The sequence below is a fragment of the Diadema setosum genome, chromosome 16 (genome assembly GCF_964275005.1).
Source record: "Diadema setosum chromosome 16, eeDiaSeto1, whole genome shotgun sequence".
In the NCBI taxonomy this organism is placed as follows: domain Eukaryota; kingdom Metazoa; phylum Echinodermata; class Echinoidea; order Diadematoida; family Diadematidae; genus Diadema; species Diadema setosum.
This window is the reverse complement of record NC_092700.1, coordinates 26,522,563-26,545,003: the sequence shown is the minus strand read 5'-3', so window position 1 is coordinate 26,545,003 and position 22,441 is coordinate 26,522,563. Positions and strand designations below refer to the sequence as shown.

The window sequence follows — 22,441 nt, the reverse complement described above, 5'->3', positions numbered from 1 at the left end:
ACACGGCGGCGAGACAGTCAACCCATGAGTAAGCGGCAACCTCGTTTCCACAAACCGCATACCGTACTCAAGTACTTGGTACTGACCAGTATCGTTTATGACTATGTGTATAACTGTCCATCAGGATAACATTATTTTAGATAAGAGGGCTGGGTTCAGGAGATCGATTTTCGAGCGATCGAAATTGAGAAAAGAAAAAGTGGAGATGAACAGATAAAACTACATGTACTTGAATATTCGCATGACCAATCTTTAAGACCTCTAATCACAAATTATGTAGGAAGAATCACCATTTTTTTTTTAAATGATCGCTTCCAATCAATAAGAAACATCAATTCACTTTGGTATACGGTACAAACATAAAAGAGAACAATTCCATTAAAAATAACTGAAATCATCATACAGTTTCATGTTTCAATGATAAATTTGGTCATCAAAATAACAGTAATACACTCATGAGTGTGTCCTTACTTCTGCCATCTCATAACACTCAATCATATCCTACGAAAATTCTTTGATCATAACGCAATTCCAAAATAAATGCTAATAAGTTTCTGAACTTTGTCTTTAAAAAAAAAGAAAAAATATCAACAATAAGCTAAATTTCAATAACTGATCCTTAATATAGACAGCCCATGAAGTAATTGAAATTTAAATTCTTTAAGATCTTCCATAAGCGTTGAAGTTCTAGGCCTCTGCTCACAATATAGACCTACTCTCAAATTTTGTTCAGATCTCCGATTCGAGTTGAAGTTCGATAGGCCTCATAAAAATAGCTCTCAAATTTTGTTCCGGAATATTCCGGAATTTTCTGATGACCGTGCCACCTATAGTTTTAAACACACACTCACACACTCACACACTCACACACTCCCACACACTCACCCACACACACACACACACAAACAGAGAAATTTCCCAATCATTAAGATGAGGCTAAAAAGGGTGTTTTCTTCTTTGTATAACGTGCTATGTTGCTGGAAACTGTACTTACAAGTGCATTTAATTTATAGGCTGCTATACTTGGCTTCTAGTCCATGTTATAAGAGTCAAGCACAGATCCCCTAACAAAATATGCACTTTTTATATAGCCAATGACAATCAACAATCGGGATACAGATTGTCTGGAGTTTATAGAAATGGTGCCTATCATACCTCTTGATTGTTAATGACAGGGGAACTGATTAAAATTACATCCAAACAATCATCAAACTCATCAACCCTCATAAAATGGCATGCGGTTTTCATCGAATTCCCTTTCGGGCATCTTCCATGTCAAATATCAGAATCAAGGGTTGCCTCTTTTACGCACAAATTATGCAAAACTCGAATTGAGCCTTAAAATCAGTATGCGGCGCTCATCAATTTTATTGTCATGTTTCAGATCATTAGATGGATTAAAATCTCTCTTCTACATCATCTCCACCTTGTATCTCTCCTCATTTTTAAATCCATTTGTTTCTGCACTTATATACAAAAGTTGCATTCTGCGAGTAACTGTAGACCATAATAGTTATTGCCCATAATTGTTGTTCACTGCTCTCTGTTTGAACCTCTTTAGGGATTGATTTCATTATTCATAGCTGTGACGATCATGTAAAAGCAATTACCATGATTACAGTGGACATCATGCTTGTAATATATATAATTAAAAACTTGTCATACATATGAAGTACCTCATTTGCAAATGCCGATTATAATCATAATATGAATATGATGTCATTTCATACAATGCTCTCAATGTCATGCATACACAATCACGGACTGATCAAGTTTCAATCGATCAAATATGAAAGATTAAATCGGAATGAAAAATATTCTAGAAATTGAAAAAATGGGGAGAAAAAGTGAAGCATATGCACAACATCCACACAACAGTAATTGTTGACAATACATTCGATCATAATTATAATCCGCTCTCAGGATAGGCTTGTCCAAACTGGGGCTACACGTAGAGCTCTCAGTATAGAGTATCTAAATGATGGTGTTACCTTGGAATTAAATCTTCATCCATAAAACTCAAAATGTCGTGCAAGTACACATATTTACTCGAGATATTGAATGTGCTCTGTTTCGAGATCCTAGGAGACATTTGAATAGCTTGATTGCAAAATGGGATAAGCGCCCTTCTTAAATATCTTAACCCTAAAAAGGCCGGGGGGGGGTTGAATCAACCACCCCCCCCCCCCGACATTTTTCGCGACTACTCCGCCGCGCGAAATTTTTTGACCGCGCTGTTCGCTGACTTTTTACTTTCAAGTCTCGCGCATCTTTTGACACCATTTTCGCGAAAATCGTGCTTATCGTTACGACGCTGTATAACGTTTTATACATGCCTGTCAGACCGATAATGGCTCAAAAACGTGATTTTGTGTGTAAAGTCTATGCAAATTGAGTTTTCTCTTCTTATTCATAAAGATATGTATATTTTCACTTTTATCGGCTGAAACTAATTAAAGGGTGTGTACAGTTCTGGTCGAGGTGAGGATTTAGCTTTTAACGTTTTGCGAGATATTCAGAAACCACTCTTCGAGATGTCAAAGAGCATGCAATTCTAAAGGGTATCAAAAGTTTATTTGATGAAAATCGGTTCTGAAATGGCTGAGATATCCAAAAACAAGATGAAACAAAGAGATCCTAATAAAGTTGTGGCCTGTCGCCTTTTATTATTATCACTTTTTTGGATATCTCAGCCATTTCAAAACCAATTTTCATCAAACAAACGTTGAATCCTTTTTAAAATTACATGCTCTTTCAAATTTCATAAGAGGTTTCTCATTATCTCACTTAGAAATGTTCAAAACATGAATCCCTTACCTCAACCAGTACTGTACAGTCCCTTTAATTTTAGCATAATTATGCTTGATATAGGTTCTGTCATAAATTTTGCAGAAAAAAAATGTAAAACAAAAGGTCGAAAAAACAAGGAAATACATAAGAAATTCATAAAACAATAAAATACATAAGAAATTGATTTTGATACCAAATTTTTTTCAAGTACATTGTTAGGAATGCTACAAAGAATGTTTTCACTAAAATTAGGATTCTAGGAGCTTTAATTTCTGATTTAGAGCAAAATGTATGATTTTATGCATATATTAGCATAAGTAATTATTATGACGAAAATGTCCATTTCTTTTTGTATAGCTTGGTAGATTACGCCACAGGTAATGCACGTGCCAAATTTCATGACAATTGCGCGATCGATGGCCGAGATCTCGGGGGGGGGGGGGGGTTGAATCAACTTCTCCCCGGCCACAGAACACCCAAAAAAGCCCGGCCTGGTTAGGGTTAAAACATGGTCGTCATCAGATGGAAAAATATACATTTTTCCAGTGATACCTCAGTTTCTTGGAAGGAATTCTTGGAAGTTATTATTAAAGTATCCCATATACTATTATAGTTTCTTATGATTCATCTTTTTGAACAGATTTAATCTCAAATACATCAATTTAACAAGAATGGAGTTAGCTCGTTTTGCAATCAAACTCCTCATTCGGTATCAATACAGTAAATTCTATACGAGGCTTAGAAATTATTGTACCTAATTTGAAGTACATAATGTCGTTTATAAGTTTTAAAGGCCTATCTCTATTTACATGAGTAAATCGGGAAAACTTTCGTTTTAGAGATTCAGGGGTTTATCTTTAAGATTTTTATCAAATGGTATGATGATAATTCTATTGCCGTTTGGTTTCTCGGTTCGAAGAAAGTAATGATAAGATTAAAGTTAACTATTTCTTTGTCTGGAAATTAACCACCAACCTCTCCTGTTTTAGGAGCAACCCATGTTGAAAAGATATATACTAATTTAGAACAGTATATAATTATAATACTTTATCAAAGTGGACAATACGAGATAGACCTACATTAAAAATATCACTGCCGTTATACTTTTACTATAATTACCATAACCATACTAATACTACTACCACTATACTACTATGCTACTTTATTATCATCATCATTGCTGCTATTTCTATTCGATAGTCTCATTCATCGTTAATGCAATCGCCTTATTAGATGACGGAACAGTCATAACAGTAGCCTGTAGTTGAATTATATTCATAAGCATTGCTCGTTAAGGGAAATTCACCAGTTGATAAAGGTGCACGACGCTACACGATAAAGATAAATTTATGACGTAAAAGGAGTTACCTTTGACACAAATTGATAATATTCATAGCTGCAATGATTTACACTGTGTATGTTCGCGTCACGAGTCACACTGCCGTCACTCTTCACAGAACGAGTGAAACTTCCAGTACCCATCGGCGCCCCATCCTGTCCAGAGACCAATGTAGTTGACATCCAGTGGTAGCGGGTCGGTCCATTGCAGGAGAGGAACCTCGTTACCATGACTACCCAACTTCAGATGACCCCGAACAAAAGTCAGCCAAAATCGATCATACGTCGAGTTGCCAGATAGGACCGGTTTGCCGGTGTTTCTTTCCGCTTTTATTTGACAGTGATACGACGGTGATAGTGGATTAGCACAATATCGTTCCATCCGAAGTATCTTGTTCTTTGCGGCACCTATGACTATACTTACAGAAATTTAGGAGCGAGATGGGGGAATGAAGAGAGATTTCTTGTATTCTTGTCAACATTATGGGGGATCAATGTTAAAGTCGACTGAAACTTGCTATTACTGCTATTATTGCTACTAATAAAATGTGAAAATCCCGTGAATTTGTGGTGATATGTCATTAATCCGATTTTGATGATATCGCTGACATTCTACACGTCTGAATTAATTTTCAGCCAACGCATTCATGGTCCATGGAGGAAAATCCGACATGTCTGATGAGAACGTTCTGAGCGCTGCATGACGTGTCCTCATTTTGCCTATAATACTGCTTTGCGCCCTATTCTCCGTCTATTCAAAATGATTACGCAACTACCATATATACGAATCTTCGCTAGAATATGATTTTGTTGAAAAACTTAAATTTTATGATATCTCACACTGAAAATGATTTTTACACTATTATAATATAACACCAAGGATAGATATGTAATACATGCATCTAAATAGATGATTCTGACATTCGCTTATATACTTTTCAGATTATCATTTCAGTATTGCAGTTTACATTAAAAGGGATTGTACAGTTTGAGATGGGGATTTGAATTATTTCTAACTTTTTGCGAGATAATTAGAAACCTCTTATGAATAATGAAAAAGCATACATTATTTTAGGATGAATTCAAAGTTTATTTGATGAAAATCGGTTTTGAAATGGCTGATAATCAAAAAAAGTAAAACAAAGAGGTCCTAAAACGTGGGTATACCATCTTTTATTAGGACTTCTTTGCTTTTGGATATCTCAGCCATTTCCAAATCAATTTTCATCATACAATATTTAAAATCCTCTTAGAATTGAATACTTTTTCATATTTCATGAGAGGTTTCTCATAATCTCACTAAAAAGTTGGGAACTGTGTAACATGAAGCCCCATCTGAACCAAATCTTCATCATGATTTTAAAGGGAGTCAGTGAATCTCTATGTACGTATACTTCAGTTGCCATATCATGCATGAGGTTCTAAGGGAGAACGGCAAATTCTGTTATAATGTCAAGGGAATCTACAATCTGTGACTTAAAAGAATTTTTCAGAAATCTCCATCCGCCGATACAATTTTACCGGGTTCATTTGTGTGTGCACCCTCATTATTCCCTGGGGCCATGTTTCATAAAGAGCTACAATTAATCTTACTCTTGATTTATTAACTCAGTGAATCAACTGTATTTAAGATCAATACCTATTTCATAAAGACACTAAGGCTTCATTAGAAGCACAGGTTAGTTAGATTTTTTTTTTTTTGATTTGCATTAAATCGTAGGATCAATCTTACGATCAATCTTTATGAATCGATCCCCTGATTGTGTCAGATTTTGAGTAATGATAAAGGAGGTGAAAAGAGGGACCTCACTTACCAACACGATACATGTAGGTTTGAGTGGATTCCACATTGGATAAGGCTATTTGTGCTTGTCTCATGGCCCTGACTTCAAAATCCAGGGACACGGCCTCACCGGTCACGTTGTAACCATCAGGGAACGTGAATTTCCGTCGAGATCCCCCATCCTTTGTGTAGACCACCTGGCATGCTGCGATGGGAAATAGCGAATGTATTTATATTTATGTTCCCATTACTAAATGAGGTAATAATTGCTGCATACCTTATACCATTTTGTTGTCATGAAACTGACAGGTATGTGAGTTTGGAATTTGAATATTCTGGAGAAAATCGATTAACTGTGTTAATATGTGCACGAAATGAGATGAACACGAAACTTCGCCAATTTGAGACGAAAACATCGAAGATTATTAGATCAGGGTTGCTGATTTTTTTTTTAATGGAATGTATAGTTCTGCAACTGACAAAGGTAATGGTTGATGTCCCATTATACTTATTTTACCCTGTAAAAGGTCAGCAAATATTATGATAAAATGATGTAAAAAAAGGGGGTACGGCATCAAACCATACTATAGCCATATGGATTCTTATAGATTTGATTGATTATCTCTTTTTGTATATAGAGTTAGACTGTAGAATAAAAAGAAATGCGTTTTCAAGTCAGATTTTAATTATGATGTTTATAATTTTTTTGAATAAGTTCTGGGGTAGATTACTCCATAAACTAGAGGCATTTTAAGTGCTCAAATTTTCGTTTTCCATAAAATTTAGTTCATAATACACATTGATACATTTTTAGAATAGCAAATAAGTCTTTTTAACGTATAGGTTCTTTTCTGGTGTATAGATTTGAAGCATTTATTGTAGTTCTCTCAAATAACTTGGAGCAAGCAAAGTAAAAATAATTAAAAGCTGAAAGTGATTTTATTAAGCCGTATACGAATTTGGACGGACCCCTTTGACTGGGAGCCAGCGTGAGCTTCTTAGAACTGGTTAAATTCGGTTGTGTTTCTTGATTTTAGACACATATTCGTGCAGTCGGGAGTTTTGGATAGCTAGTAATCTCTGTGTCTGTTTGATCAGCAATCCAAACAAACATTATGACGAAAGCATGAACTGAACGTTCTGCTGTGTGTTTGTCAATAGGTTCTAGAATTTTCCCAATTCAGTGTAATGCGAATGAATTAAACAGAGCGGCATTTTCATGAAACTGGTTTTTTTTTTTCATGAGCAATTTAATATCCAAAATTAAGAATCTGCAGTTTTTTTGTTGGTGGAATTACTGTAGTATATGTATACCATCAATATCAAGATACTGAATGGCTTCTATATACTGGCCGAAAAACGTGAAGAGATGTCAGAAATTCTGGGGGGGGTTTCACTATTCAATTGTTGCCAATTGAATATCTACTACACGTTTATTGCTCTTATTGCTTTGATAGTGGATGACAATCGACGGAATTACATTCTTGACTTCAGATTTCATAAGTTAAGCTATATATAGCTAGATACAACGGGATATCACCAGCATTATTTGCTCACCAAGTAAATGCAAATGGGCGGGGAGTAAATGAGTTAAGTCGCTTATATACAATTTAATTGTAATTACGAAGCTATGGACAAGGATGGGGGTGTAAAGAGAGGGTGGAGGAAGAGGGCATCAATCACCGTACCACACTTCGGTCCGAAGAAATCATCCGTACAGGAACACTCATAACCTGAGGCGGTCTCCTTACACGTTCCTCCATTTTGACAAGGATCCGAATCACAGGCTAGAATACGTAGGAAACAGAAGAACAAAACGCCTCTAACAAGAAACCCTTCATTACGTCCAATACGTGTCATTGCTTGTGATTCAAACGCTCAGAGACAATGACATTAATTCATAGCGATATATACTGCATATGACATTTTGGTCTACCATTATTGTTCCCCATCACATAACTAGCCACTTCTTTTTGCCATTTGTTCACGTAAAAAGTTTCGAATTCACATTAAACACAAAAAAAAAAATATGTAGGTCTATTTATAATGCATTTGTACATGACAGTATGACAGGAAAATTAAGAGACACATGCAGATATAATGATCTCTTGGGTTAACATTTCACTAGGACTAGATTCTTCAAAACAACTCACTTTCTCGGACTTCTTTATCCATGGTTCCTGCACTCTCTGTTAATAAGAGAGAAAAAATAAGAAAATTAACAGAATGAAAACGAGTTCCTCCTACAATAGTATCATAAAGGGAGTGGGACATGAGAATGCCCCCCTTCCCAATTCATCTTCTTCTTTTTTTGTTTGAAGATACAAAACTCTATCTTGAGGAATCAGCCATGGGGCTCGTACCGAATCGCTCATCCCCAAATAGCTATGCAGGGCGTCGTGGAAAGAGGGGAGGCCTCAGGAGGGGGGGGGGGGGGGGCAAGGCAAAAACGAGTTCGAAATGTACAGTTGAAAGAAAATAACGACGATACGTGTAGGGGAAGAGCTAGCGGGAGAGTTAGAGTCAGTTTGGAGTCATCCCAAGGGACCGACACCCACGAGTCATACAACCCACGAGTTCGACATTTAATAAAGGTATATGAGTCATACAGCCTACGAGTCACACAGTCGATAAGTTCGTCACGTATATAATATTGACTGGCCTCGAGGGAGATACCAGAAAAGATTGCCCAAACTGAAAGAATATTGCCCGAGTCGAAGACGAGGGCAATATTCTTTCAGTGCGGGCAATATTTATCTGGTATCTCCCTCAAGGCCAGTCAATATCATTATTCTTATCGGGTGCTGTTAGTTATTCCGAAGGTTCGCTATTCCGAAGGTTCGTTGTTCCGAAGGGTCGTTAATCCGAAACACGCAAATTCCCTATACCTAGAGGTTCGTTAATCCGAAAATGAAAAGGGGTTCGTTAATCCAAAAATTTGTGGCGTTATTCCGAAGGTTCGTTATTCCGAAGATCGGTTAATCCGAAAATGAAATTCAGAACAATGAACCTTCGGAATAACGAATCTTAGGAATAAAGAGCCTTCGGAATTAACGAACCTTCGGAATAACGAGCTGTAACCATTATTATCTATCCCCTAGGTAAATTAGGAAAATATGTGAATACGGCTATACACTATGATATAGATCACGCCACATTTGACAACCTGTAGATCATCACCAACATGTCGAATAATTGAAAATTGTTCATCAATGTATACCATTCAACTCCAACTTCCAAGATATAAAAACAAAAAAGATATGTAGTTGTAACAGGCGAACTTCAAACATCTGAAAGTTTTTACACTTTATTTTTGCTTCTGTTTCAATTTGGAGAGTTGTAATAACTGATTGTCACTGTGCAGTTATTACAAGAGCACAAATGGACTAGTCATTGTTTGACGTGTAGTGCTGCTGGAAGTGGTCGACCTTGTATGAGTTGATTTATCGGCGTTTTTCTGCGGTGCGTGCAACCGACACGCAGCGACGTCCTTGAATGTCTTCGCTTTGTGGTCGACCGGAATGTTTACATGTAAAGTGATTGGCGAGACCGGAATGTTTACAGTGCACTCTCGTTATAGTAGAGCAGATAAGCCGAAGAATTGTGCAAAATTTGACTAAAGCATGAAACTTTCACCATTGTTAGTACATGCTATAAGATTGATTTTAAGATCGGGAGGTAAGTCTGAATTGACCTCTGATGACCTCTAGAGGTCAATGACCTCAAAATCTAAGAAAATTGATATTTTGCGTCATTGGTTAATGATAAACACAGTAATGATGTACTAAAACTTAATATTTGTCACAGTGAAATTGTCTTTATGTTCCACAGAGCCCTGACAGGTTTCTACCTTTGACCTCTGATGACCTCCAGAGGTCAATGACCTCAAAATGTCAGAAAATTGATATTTTGCGTCATTGGTTAATGATAAAACACAGTAATGATGTACTAAAACTTAATTTTTGTCACAGTGAAATTGTCTTTATATTCCACAGAGCCCTGACAAATTTTCTATCTTTGACCTCTGATGACCTTCAGAGGTCAATGACCTCAAAATGTCAGAAAATTGATATTTTAATGCGTCACTCATAACTGAAACACGATAATTATGTACTAAAAACTAATTTTTGTAAGAGGAATTGCCTCAATGTTCCACTGAGCCTTTCGAGTCAGATTTCTACCTTTGACCTCTGATGACCTCAGATGACCTATGATGAGGCCAATGACCTCAAAATGTCAGAACATTGATATTTGGTGCAATTGGTTGATGACAAACATGATTTAGATGTTATATTCATTTGTATTACAATTGAATTGTTTTCCTATTCCACAGAGCAAGAGAAATTACTCACGTGTCTCTACCTTTGACCTCTGAGGAAGGTGACAGGTCAATGACCTCAAAATATCAGAATATTGATATTCTATGTATAGTCAATGGTCAACTTTGTAATACCCGATGTACAATCATTTATGCTATAATAGAAGAATCTTGTCATTCCATGGAACATTGGTCATTAGCCTGTGCATTATATCCAACTTTGACCTCTCAGGACAATGAGAGGTCACTGAGGTCACATGTGTAGGCTTACCTGTATTGATGTTTGGCTTCATTGGTGTAATCGTAAATGCTTAATTATGTACAAATCACGCACTGATGTTTTGATCAAAGTATGTATGCATATTCCACAGAGCATTGGTTTATAGTAACAGGTCTCTGAAATGTGAGAGGTCAATTACTTCAGAAATAAGCTTAAGTTTCTTGAGTGATGGCAGTGACCTCAAATACAACTGTTATGTTTGGGTTAGTTATGTAGACTAGCAAATATAGGCAAATATGGCCATTATCTCGACACTCGAGGAAAACAAGGCCCACGAGACTGATATAAAGAGTGTTTAATCTATTCAGTGTCAGTCTCATAGATCTTTTCCCCCATTTGTCGGACTCATTATGGGACTGGTTTGCCTAAGTGTCAAGCTCATGGGCAATATTTGCATAGTTTCCAGCTGGTGGGCCTGTATTGGCCAGTGTAAAGCTGGTGGGTTGTTACAGTATGACTGCGATGAATGACTCATGGTCCTGGAGTATACAGTCCACAGCTGCGACATCATGGACCATCTTGAAAACTTCGACATACTGTGAGGCCCAACATGCATTCTACATGAAGCAATCCTGTGTATTGCAACTAGCTATTGCCATCCGAGACCTACCCAGGGAATAGATAAGCATTCATGGCAAACCATGGAGAAAGCGGATTGTGCAAAATATTTTGGAGTTCCAATAGGAGGCTCAGCTGGAATCAAATCGCCACAGCAGCTTAAAAAGGTTATACTTCAACCAAAGACTCTCTCCAGACGAAGATACGAGTATCATAAAGTTCAGGTGTTTTGCTACTCCATGCCGCTCAGGACTGTCCTGGAATATGCATGCATCATCTGGGATCCATTCACCCAGGTGAAACATCATGAAGTTTGGAATGATCCAGAGAAGATATGCACTCTTTAGCTGCAATGACCATCATATGCAAAACAAGCAGTGTTACAGCCACACTTGAAAAACAAAACAAAGCAAAACAAAACAAAACTACAATGGCAATCCCTGTAAGAAAGTACAGCCCAGGCAAATTCAGCGATGATGTTCTGCATCAAGAACCCCACAATATTCACTCCGCAGGAAGTTGTGGCTCTATTCCTGCATTCTTCAAAAAGGGCAAATGACCAAAAATGTCAGGCATCATTTGCAAGAACACAAAGTAGGCCTACTCCCAAAAAAGATGGCGACTACTCTCGGCCACTGTCTCTTGTATCTCTTTGAAACACTTCAGGAGAGAGATACTCAATATTCAGCTCTGTTATTAAAGATACATATGTCTCTCTTATTGTTTTTGCATTTGTTTGTTGTTTTTTTTGCTTCATATAGCTCTTTGGATACCTTCTTTAACCAATTAAGAAAAGGCTCCATGGCAGAATATTACAAGATTACACAGTATAATGAAGAAGAAGAAGAAGAAGAAGAAGAAGAAGAAGAAGAAGAAGAAGAAGAAGAAGAAGAAGAAGAAGAAGAATGAGAATAGGAAACGAGATCTGCTGTCAATGATGCAGAGCCAATACCAATCAGTTCCATGGCAGATCTTAGTCGGCACTGCAAAGGTTTGGATGTCTCTCTCTGTTGACAAAGGATATTCTAAAGCTCCAAGTAAGTCCATGGGGTGGTTTACATTGTCTGGGCATAGAGGGTTGGGTTGGGTATATGAGGATATGATGCTTTGTTATAACAATTAGGTCTGAGATATCTTTTTTTTTATGTTTGTTTTGACCATCCCGCATGGATCTCCAACGAAAAGGAATGATAATGTGTTAGACCCAGCCGCCATCGTGTTTTTCAATAGATTTTGATATTACAGTGTAGTTGAGAAAAAAGTAACCAATCATTTTTCCTAGATGGAAGTCAAAATTGAACTGTGTGTGGAATACTCTGCATACAATTTTGGACACACACACACACACACACACAAAATGCATTTTTAAAAATATAATTATCATTTCATAAGCAGCTGGCCATTACAAACCAATGAGACCAGACATCAATATTCTTACATTTTGATGCATATCTTTCAATATCCTCCAGGGGTCAGAGGATCATCGCTAATGCTCATGTGAAATGAGTACACGCCTTTTGAATTGCTCACTTTTATTGCTATAGAAATACACAATATGTGCATCATGTCAATCATTAAATATTGTATCAGTTTCATTTTCAGTCTGGGATTATTTTTTCTATGTACAAATAAAATCGTGGCAAAGTAGGCCTAAACAACTTTCACATCAAAATATAAACGAGAATACTAAAAAAGAAATAGATGTAATAACGTGCAAGGCAAATACCAGGCCTACACCATCTTAAGGTATACAGGTGAAGGAAATCACCTTATTGATAAACAATTAACTTGACTGGGATAGCGACCACTGAACAATATTGTTTCTTAAAACTGTCTCTTCTTTTCAACAAGTGGAATAAAACACATGCACATACCGGGGCATCAGTTTGGAGGAGGGGTGGGGTGGTGGCAGGGATAGTTGACCCCCACCCCATTAAATTCTGAGATGTGGACTATGTTTTGTTGTTGTTGGTTTTTGTTGTTTGTTGTTTATTGCTTTTTAGACAGAAAACTGCCCAAGTTTTTCACTCTAGGTGTGCATCGGATTGTTAAAATTTAATTCTGAAATGCAAAATCTCCCTTCTGTGAGAGGGGATATCTCCTTTCGATAGACTCCTTCCCCCTGCTTGGTTCCTTCCACAGATATAACATACTTTGGAGAATGATAATTTCCCTTATTCTATGAAAAATGTTTTTAAGAGATATTTTTATTTGAATTCCAAAGATGAAAAGGCTTTCCTATATATGCACGATTGTTCATTTTGGAGGGCAAGAGGCATTTGCCCCGTCTCCCGAGGAAATATGGGAGGGGGAATGGTGAGGACATAAAACTTTGCCTCGAAGTATTTCCTGAGATTGAGATTTTTTTTCTTCACTTTTTTTGACAGAAAATGAATTGTCACTGAACATTTCAGCTATAGTATGCATCAGATTAAAAGGCAGAATCTCCTTTGCATACCCCCTCCCCCACACTTTCTTTCGTTATGTCCCCTTCCATATACGCTCAGTGCTTTTGTCCCATTTTTTGTTCTATATCATCACAAAGTATGTACTAGATCTTTAATTTCAGTTCCGACATATTAAAGAAAAATCCCTCTTGTTGGAGGGGGTAGTGTATCTTTCAATTAACAATCCCTCCTCGGTTTCTACCCTTAGATTAGGTACACTCCTTTTACTGATAATTTCCCAAATATTCCATCATAAATGTGTATACTAGATTTTTTTTTTACATTTCTATTCTTACTGCAAAGGCTCCCTCGCATGGGAAGGATTGGGGGACAGCCCCTTTCATACCCTCCTCTCGCTGTATCAACCTCTCCTCCATGCATTGATTATGGCTACACATTTGGGTATGGACTTTTTTTTTCCAAAATGGTAGTTCAACCAAGAGTGGCACGAGATCATTGAATTGCAAACAAAAGAATGCAAAAGCTCCATAATGTGGGAGGGGGATACCTCCACCCACATCCTTCTGTCGATTGGTCTTCCTCCATAGATGGCTGACACACTACACCTTTTTGATACAATTTCGAGGTATTCCTTCAAAAGTGCCTGTGTGCCAGGTCGTTGAATCTCATTTCTCAAAATACAAGAGCTCTGTCGAATGGGAGTGGAATACCCTACCCTCGCCAACGCTGCGCTTGCTGGGTTCCCATCCATATAGACTTGGTACACCTTGGTGATCCATAATTTACCAAATATTCCCCAAAACGTATGCATCAGATTCTTAAAAAAAAACAAAAACAAAAACAAAAAAAAACAAAAAAAAAACTTCGTCTTTGGGAGGAGGGTAGGTGAGATGCGCCCACACCCCATCAACTTCCGTATAAGTGATGACGCACACATTAAACAAGAGCTACACTGAATCACTGATTTCAGGTCTAAACCTGCAAAAATTAAATCCCCCACCCACATCCTCCCCCTCCCCCTCCGCTTCATTCCTTTGCACCATGAACTTATGCTTTTACATATTTTCCAAGTTCCCCCCCCCCCACGTGAAAACAGATCGACATCCCTTGCTCTGTGCACATACCCGACTTAGATAATTACCTGAAAAGTTCTGCGGAATGAGTAGCCACTTTTTTGTTTGTAAGCCCTACATCATAAACAATTATTAACTGTTAACTATCGCAATATCAATATTAACATCCTCACATTTCATTCGAGGTATTTGACCTTGTGTGATTTTCATAGGTGAACGGTAATGGCTCGTTAATAAACAGGGCCTACGAGTGCTCTCTAAAACATCATGTTTACCATTGATGATGCCAAACTATTCTGATACTTTGAGGTCATTGACCTCTCGAGATCATCAGAGGTCAAAGGCAGAAACTCGTCTGTGTGCCTTGGAATATGAAGACGATGTCATTGTACACAGATATGCTTGTTTTGTACATCTTTACCATGTTTGACCTTTCACCAATGATGTCATACTTCAATATTCTGATATTCTGAGGTCATTGACCTCTCAAGGTCATCAGAGGTCAAAGGTAGAAACCTGTCTGCTCTTTAGAATATGAAGACGATTTCATTGTAAGACAGATATGCTTGTTTTTTACATCTTAACAATGGTTACCATTAACCAATGACATCACAGATCAGTATAATATTTTGAGGTCATTGACCTCCAAAGGTCATCAGAGGTCAAAGGTTAAAACCTGTCAATGCTCTGTGGAATCAGAAAATGGTTTCCCTGAAGTATAGATGCCTGTTTAGTGAATCATAACCACATATATCATTCACAAATGTCTAAAAACATCGATATTTTGATATTTAAAGTTCATTGACCTCTGGAGGTCATCAGAGGTCAAAGGTAAAAACCTGTCAGTGCTCTGTTGAATCTGGAAATGATTTCTCTGTGATATAAATGCATGTTTAGTGCAACATAATCACATATATCATTTGCAAATGTCTAAAAACATCGATTTTCTGATATCTAAAGTACATTGACCTCTGGAGGTCATCAGAGGTCAAATCAGACTTACCTCCCGATCTTAAAATAAATCTTATGGTATGTACTAACACTGGTGAAAGTTTCATGCTTTAGTCAAATTTTGCACAATTCACGTGATTTTGAGGGCTTATCTGCTCTACTATTATAATGAACACGGTTATAACGAAATTCCGGTCATAACAAAGTAAAAATTTGGGCTGCAATGTCATCCACTCTATGTATTTCTATTGTATATTTGTTCGGTTTTAACGAAATTCCGATATAACGAAAGAAAATTGCCGGTCCCGAGGACTTCGTTATAACGGGAGTCCACTGTATATGTAAAACCCCGGATGCTCGTGATATGCTCTAATGTCGCCTGCTGAACTCCACGACCCTGCAAAATACTAACTACAATTGCCTCGCAAGTAAACTACCTCGTACAGGTAATAATAGGCATTATTACCTATACGAGGTAGTTTTGCGAGGCAATTACAGTTGGTATTTTGCAGGGTCAGGAGTTCAGCGGGCGACATTAGAGCATATCACGAGCATCCGGGGTTTTACATATACAGTGGATTCCTGTTATAACGAAATCCTCGGGACCGGCAGTTTTCTTTTGTTATATCGGAATTTTGTTACAACCGAACAAATAAACAATAGAAATACATAGAGCGGATGACATTGCAGCCCAAATTTTTACTTCGTTATAACAAGAAATTTGTTATAACCGTGTTCGTTATGACGGGAGTGCACTGCAAAACAGGGAGGTGGGAAGAGAAGGAGTGGAATCTCTCTTCCCACCTCCCTGCTTTACATGTAAACATTCCGATCGACCACGAAGAGAAAACATTCAAGGACGTGGCTGCGTGTCGATTACACGCACCGCAGAAGAACGCCGATAAATCAACTCATACAAGGTCGACCACTTCTTGATCTATATCATAGTGTATATCCGTATTCACATATTTTCCTAATTTACCAAGGGGATAGGTAATAATTATGATATTGACTGGCCTTGAGGGGGATACCAGATAAATATTGCCCGCACTGAAAGATTATTGCCCTCATCTTCGACTCGGGCAATATTCTTTCAGTTTGGGCAATATTTTCTGGTATCTCCCTCGAGGCCAGTCAATATCATACGTGTATAAATAAGGCCCATGAGTTCGCCCGAGTTTGACAGATCGATAGAACATGGGCTTAATGTGTCGGTCTCACGGGCCTAGTTTGCCTATAGTGTCAAACTCATGGGCTGTATGACTGTGGGTTGTATAACACGTGGGCTGTATGACTCATGGGATGTATGATTCATGGGTGTCGGTCACGTGACGTGCACCACTTGGTTGTTCCAGCCAGACTTGGGTACAATTCACCAAGTCTAATTACAGGACAAGTTCACTTTCAACTGGTTTTTTAGCAGTCCCCTTCATTTCCGACCTTTTTTTTTTCTCTTTGTTACGATTCAGTTACAGTTTTTCCATGCATTTCTTCATCTAAAGTATGTTTTGTCTCATTGTAAACAAATGACATGCATTTAAATCTCATTTGAATATGCAAAAGTCACATTGTACTTTACTTTGTTTATATGCAAATGTCATAATTTTTACCTATTTTCCTTTAAACGTTCACTGATGTGTTCTTCTAATATCGCTACATTTTCAATTCATGTGTTTGTTAAGGTAAAGCTGTCCTTCATACTATTCACTGGAAGTACACCAGAGATCAGAGCAGTTTGCTAAAACCTGATACTTTAATGACGTGAGAATTTGTTTGTTGTTTTAGTTCACAGCATCTCTTAACTGGGACTACGTTCAGGCTGATATCCAATAAATTTGTTTTTGAGGAAGCTCACTTTACGCTGTAGATCTACACAACGTAAAGAGCCACATTGGTTTTCAATTTGCCAACTGTTATCATCATTAAATATTTTCTGACTGTATGCAATTAAGGCACTTTAACAGGTCAAGCCCGCTTATAGTTTATAGTGCTATACTACACACAAACACACTCACAACCTGCACAGTTCTAATGATTTTCTTCTTCTACAAATCCAAACATCCTCATAGAACAAAAATAATATTGAAGATATGGAGCATTTCTCATACATTTCCAAAACTGTTTAAAAGCGTGCCGTCAGACAGACGGAATTTCCTACTCCCCCCCCCCCCCCACCTTCATTCATGATTTACACATCTCTTCATTTGACCCTTCACTATCGTTTAAACTTCGGAGTTGTTGCAGAACAAAAGATAACTTCATGTATGATAGGTTCTGTTGAACTTTATAAGACCGCGCACACTGACACAACTGAGATGTACATATGTCATCCAGATAAAATCCATAAAATTCCATAAAAATCTGTCTATGAATGATATTACCTGATGGAACTACACAAGCGACATAATTAGCTTCTGTGGGCAGCGGATAGTTCCACCGCTTTACGAGGTCCGCTCTGGTCATCAACTTGGGAACCATGGCAACTGTCTTCCCTGTACTCAGTCGTGTCGTTCCACATGTCACGTTTATTCCTGGGCAAATTGACCCGTTATCGCATGATAAGGTGCCCAAGACTTGGTTCAAAATAAACAAATATAAACGGATAAAAAGAAGTTATGGCCATAGTCTCATTCACAGAGGTAAAGGAAGCAAGGAATAATCGTATCAACAATTTGCACTATGACTTAAGTCTATTGCAAGGATTCAAATTCATGTGATCGGTGACCATGATGATAGAGCAAAATCTTGCTCCTTGGTGGTCAGCACACTTTTTCATTATGAATAGAAAACATTTAAAATGGTATAATGGCTAAATTCTGGGCTGTTTGTGGCAGCTTGAGTTACTGATTAAGTCGAATTCACTCTCCTGGTCAGAATGTTGGTCCGAAACCCTTTACGTGCTCTCACATACATTGTAGTGTATGTGGGTGGAAGATAACTTGATCGAGAAAGAAAAACGAAGTTCTGGCTATAAAATACTGAGATAACGTCACTGTTGTATACAATACCAAGATTTGATAATGAACAGTGAAATGAACAGTGAACAATGAAATTATGGTATGCCACTGGTTTCCCTGTTCAATTTCATTAGCTTAGTCACCTGTATCCACTTTAGTTATCATCAATGTTTACAGAATGATTCTATTATCTATTTTACCTTGGTACTATCAGTGGCTACATGAAAAAAAAAAGTCTCAAAAATCTTCATTTTCTTTCGAAAGATGAGCAACATTGAAGACACACACAGCATACCTTATGATTCTTAGTCAATCTTGAATTTTAAGTTCGACTTAAATTCTTCTTGAAACACCCCACCCCCCCCCCCCCCCCAGACAATGGCTGCTTGGCCCACAGGTTCCAAGATCCTAACTTCTCTTCACTAAAAGTACTGCCTGACAGATAGCTAGTGTTACAAAACGTTGAGTCATACAATACAGTATATATTTCTTAGGTCTGTACCTATCCTGTTAGGAATAATTTTACAAACATAGAAAATTCTAACTCATAGTCATACATTAATATTGAGTCAATATTCACAGGTTCTTTTTTTCCACTTTTATTATTTATTTTTTTTTTTTGCTAATCCCATACGCTTGTTTTTCGATATTGATATGAACTATATACATCTACTTACCACAGTTTGCGGTAACAAGCACATGTAGAAACATTCGCTGCCACCGGGCCATATCTGCACTTCGGACAAAGACAACACCTCAAATCAGACAAGTTAAGAGTGAGCTGAAATTAACTTGCCTCCCATCGAGCGGCTATATAGGATGACAATGAATAACATTCCATCGCACCTTGATGTTGCACGAAATACGATGACCGTTTCGCTGTGAAACCAACGATCAGGCGTTGCCAAGCGACAAATCCACTGATTGGAGAAGGTAAAAATTTAAAAAAAAAAATTCAAGACAGAGGCTATCGGCATCACGAAAAAATAATAACAATACTGGTGTATAGCTGAAAACCTTTTAGGTGTTTTGTGTGTGTATGTATGTGTGCATGTGTGTGTGTGTGTGTGTGTGTGTGTGTGTGTATTATTTGTGCCTGCGTACGTGTGTGCGTCCATGTGTGTCTTCACCGTCATTACCTATTTACAAGTTTGAAGCAAAATCATCATGCAGAGGCTCTCAGAATAATTGCATTCATGTGATATTGATGACTGCATTGTATATATTTTGTGAGTCAACAATGGACTTTGACATTCATCGAAATTTATAACTTGCATGGTCTCAGGCACTCAAAAATATCGTTTGGAATACCGTTATGGTGATTTAATCTCTTAGTCTATACTGTACTGGTTTCTGTGGCATGATTACTGGTAAAAGTATGATGGCAATATATACACTGACCTTAGATAGAATTTTGATGTTATACCAGTGCATATACGCTTTGTGTTCTATTCATGAATAGTGACATTATTCCAAATTTTCTCCATCTTTTCTTTTATTGTTGTCATGCCGTGACGTCACGAACTGTTGCAGTCTTCTCGTCCATGATAACTTTTGAACGGATTGTCCGATTTTCAAGCTTCATTGCTGATAATCTATTACTAATTACTATACGAATTGATAACGCTGCTCCTGCTTCTCTTATTGTATGACTATTATTATAAGAAATATTTAGTACACCTTTTACTTCTTCTTTATTTCTTTTTTTTTCAGCTTCTATCAAAACAGGAATGCAATACATAAAATGTTGGCTTGAAAGGTGCAAAGATGAAAGGGAAACACAAATAGTATAAACGCAAATGTAATACCCTCAATTCAATTTCAATTCAAGAGTTTATTTATTTCCATCATCAAAAAGAAAAAAAAAGGAAAAAGTTGACATGATCCAAAGTGATACAATTTTTTTTTAATTTCTCTTACACTCGTCTGATAAAGGTTTTTTTTTTAGATACAATATAAAGTGTATACACGAATGATGTCGTAAGAAAGAAACAATGCACTTTGCCATGGCAACAAAAATAGTAAATAATCACAATGATGGAAAACAGTGTTCCACTAAAAAAGCCAAGCTTGTAAGACGTGGAACACTGGAACAAAACAACAACAGCACCAATTTGTTATACCAATAAAACATATTCATTTTAAATTCTTCTATATACTGTTGTACATTTTACTCATTGATATAACGATGCTGATACTATGAACAATACACTAGGATTTTTAGAATGCAAACGTATAAACTATGTAACATATCACATTTGTGGCACAGACACTATGGGGCCAGGTATGCCAGGAAAATTGAACGGAAAGGAAGATATGCAATCGGCCACAAAAAAAAACAAAAAAAACATAACGACGACAACAACAACAATAACACAAAATACAGAAATAACAGAACTTGAGGAAATGCACTTAAACAGATACTGGACAACGAAGAACGAGGAAAAAGGAGCAGGGAAGAATAGAGAAGGAAAAGGAGAGTGAAAAGGAGAGGGATGGAAAAGGTCTGTGGACACACTACAAAATCTCAAGGAAAAGTGAAACATAATGGATTTTTTCATTGAACAGAATTAACTGGTATATTTAGAAAACAAATATTTTTTTGAGTTTATACTTAAATGTAATTAACTTCACAGATTCTTTTAGATCATTATCTAAGCTATTCCAAAATCTGGGTCCGGTATAAACACATGTATTTTGAGTGTGTACAGTTCTCACTAAGGGAAGATGAAATTCTTTAGATTGTCTCGTGGGATAATTATGTACGTGGCTGTTACAGTGAAATAAAGAATGAAATATTTTGGGTAGGTGGTTGCAGTTGTAATTAAACATAAATTGACCAAGTTGAAACAAATACAACTCTTCTATTTTCAGAATTTTGTGTTCAAGGAACAGCTTGTCAGTATGTGCACGGATATGAAGGTTAGAATCAATTCTGAGCGCCATCTTTTGCAGAAGAAAAAGTTTATCTAACAATGTCGAGTATGTATTCCCCCAAGCAAGAATTCCGTAATTCAAGTACGGCAATACCAAACTTGAATAAAGCGTAATCAGAGCCGAAGAAGGAAGATAGTATTTCAATCTATTCATGATGCCTATGTTACGTGCAATTACATTACAAATATTGTTTATGTGACACCTCCATGATAACTTATTATCAACACAAACACCTAAGAATTTAATAGACGAAACCTCTTCTAGGGGAGTAGTGTCAAATATAACATTACCTGGTAATCTATCTAAAGAATTACTGAAAAACATATACTTTGTCTTCTCAATATTTAGTGACAATTTATTTGCATATATCCATTGTGAGACATTCTTCAATTCATAATTCACTGTACTAATTAAAGTATTAGGGTCAGGGTGGGAATAAAATAGATTGGAATCATCGGCGAATAATATGAAAGAGAGTTTATCTGAAGATCTATAAAAATCATTAATATAAACTATAAATAACAGTGGGCCTAACAAACTTCCTTGCGGAACACCACATTCTATTTTTTTCATAGAAGAATCAAAACTGTTCACATGTACATATTGATATCTGTCAGATAAATAACTCGTAAACCATTGCAAGGCTTTTCCGCGAATACCATAATGGGATAACTTAGAGAGAAGTATATCGTGATTAATCGTATCAAAAGCCTTGGAAAAGTCCAGAAAATGCCTATTGTATGCGAAAATGTATCAAGTGCCTGTGTAATCTTTTCCACAAAGGTAAGTAAAGCGTGGGTGGTGTTGTGATTTTCTCTGAATCCAAATTGAAAATTCGTAAATATATTACTCATATTAAAAAATTTTACAGTTCGGATATATACTATTCTTTCCAAAATTTTAGAAATTGAAGTTAATAATGATATTGGTCTGTAATTATTGACATCATTCTTCTCCCCTTTCTTATATATAGGTATAACTTTGGCAGTCTTCATCTGATTTGGTACAAGCCCAGTAATAAGTGATAGATTAATAATATATACTAAAG

General features: G+C 37.0%; 1 protein-coding gene across 1 annotated transcript; it reads right to left on the bottom strand.

Moving 5' to 3' along the window:
• Positions 1 to 4,234: 4,234 nt before the first annotated feature.
• LOC140239759 (C3 and PZP-like alpha-2-macroglobulin domain-containing protein 8) lies at positions 4,235 to 8,086 on the bottom strand. The gene is made up of 3 exons (XM_072319580.1): positions 8,065 to 8,086; positions 5,943 to 6,116; positions 4,235 to 4,455 (listed from the first exon to the last, which is right to left on the bottom strand). Exons 1-3 carry the CDS (start codon positions 8,084 to 8,086, stop codon positions 4,235 to 4,237), a joined length of 417 nt encoding a protein of 138 aa, XP_072175681.1.
• Positions 8,087 to 22,441: the final 14,355 nt, after the last annotated feature.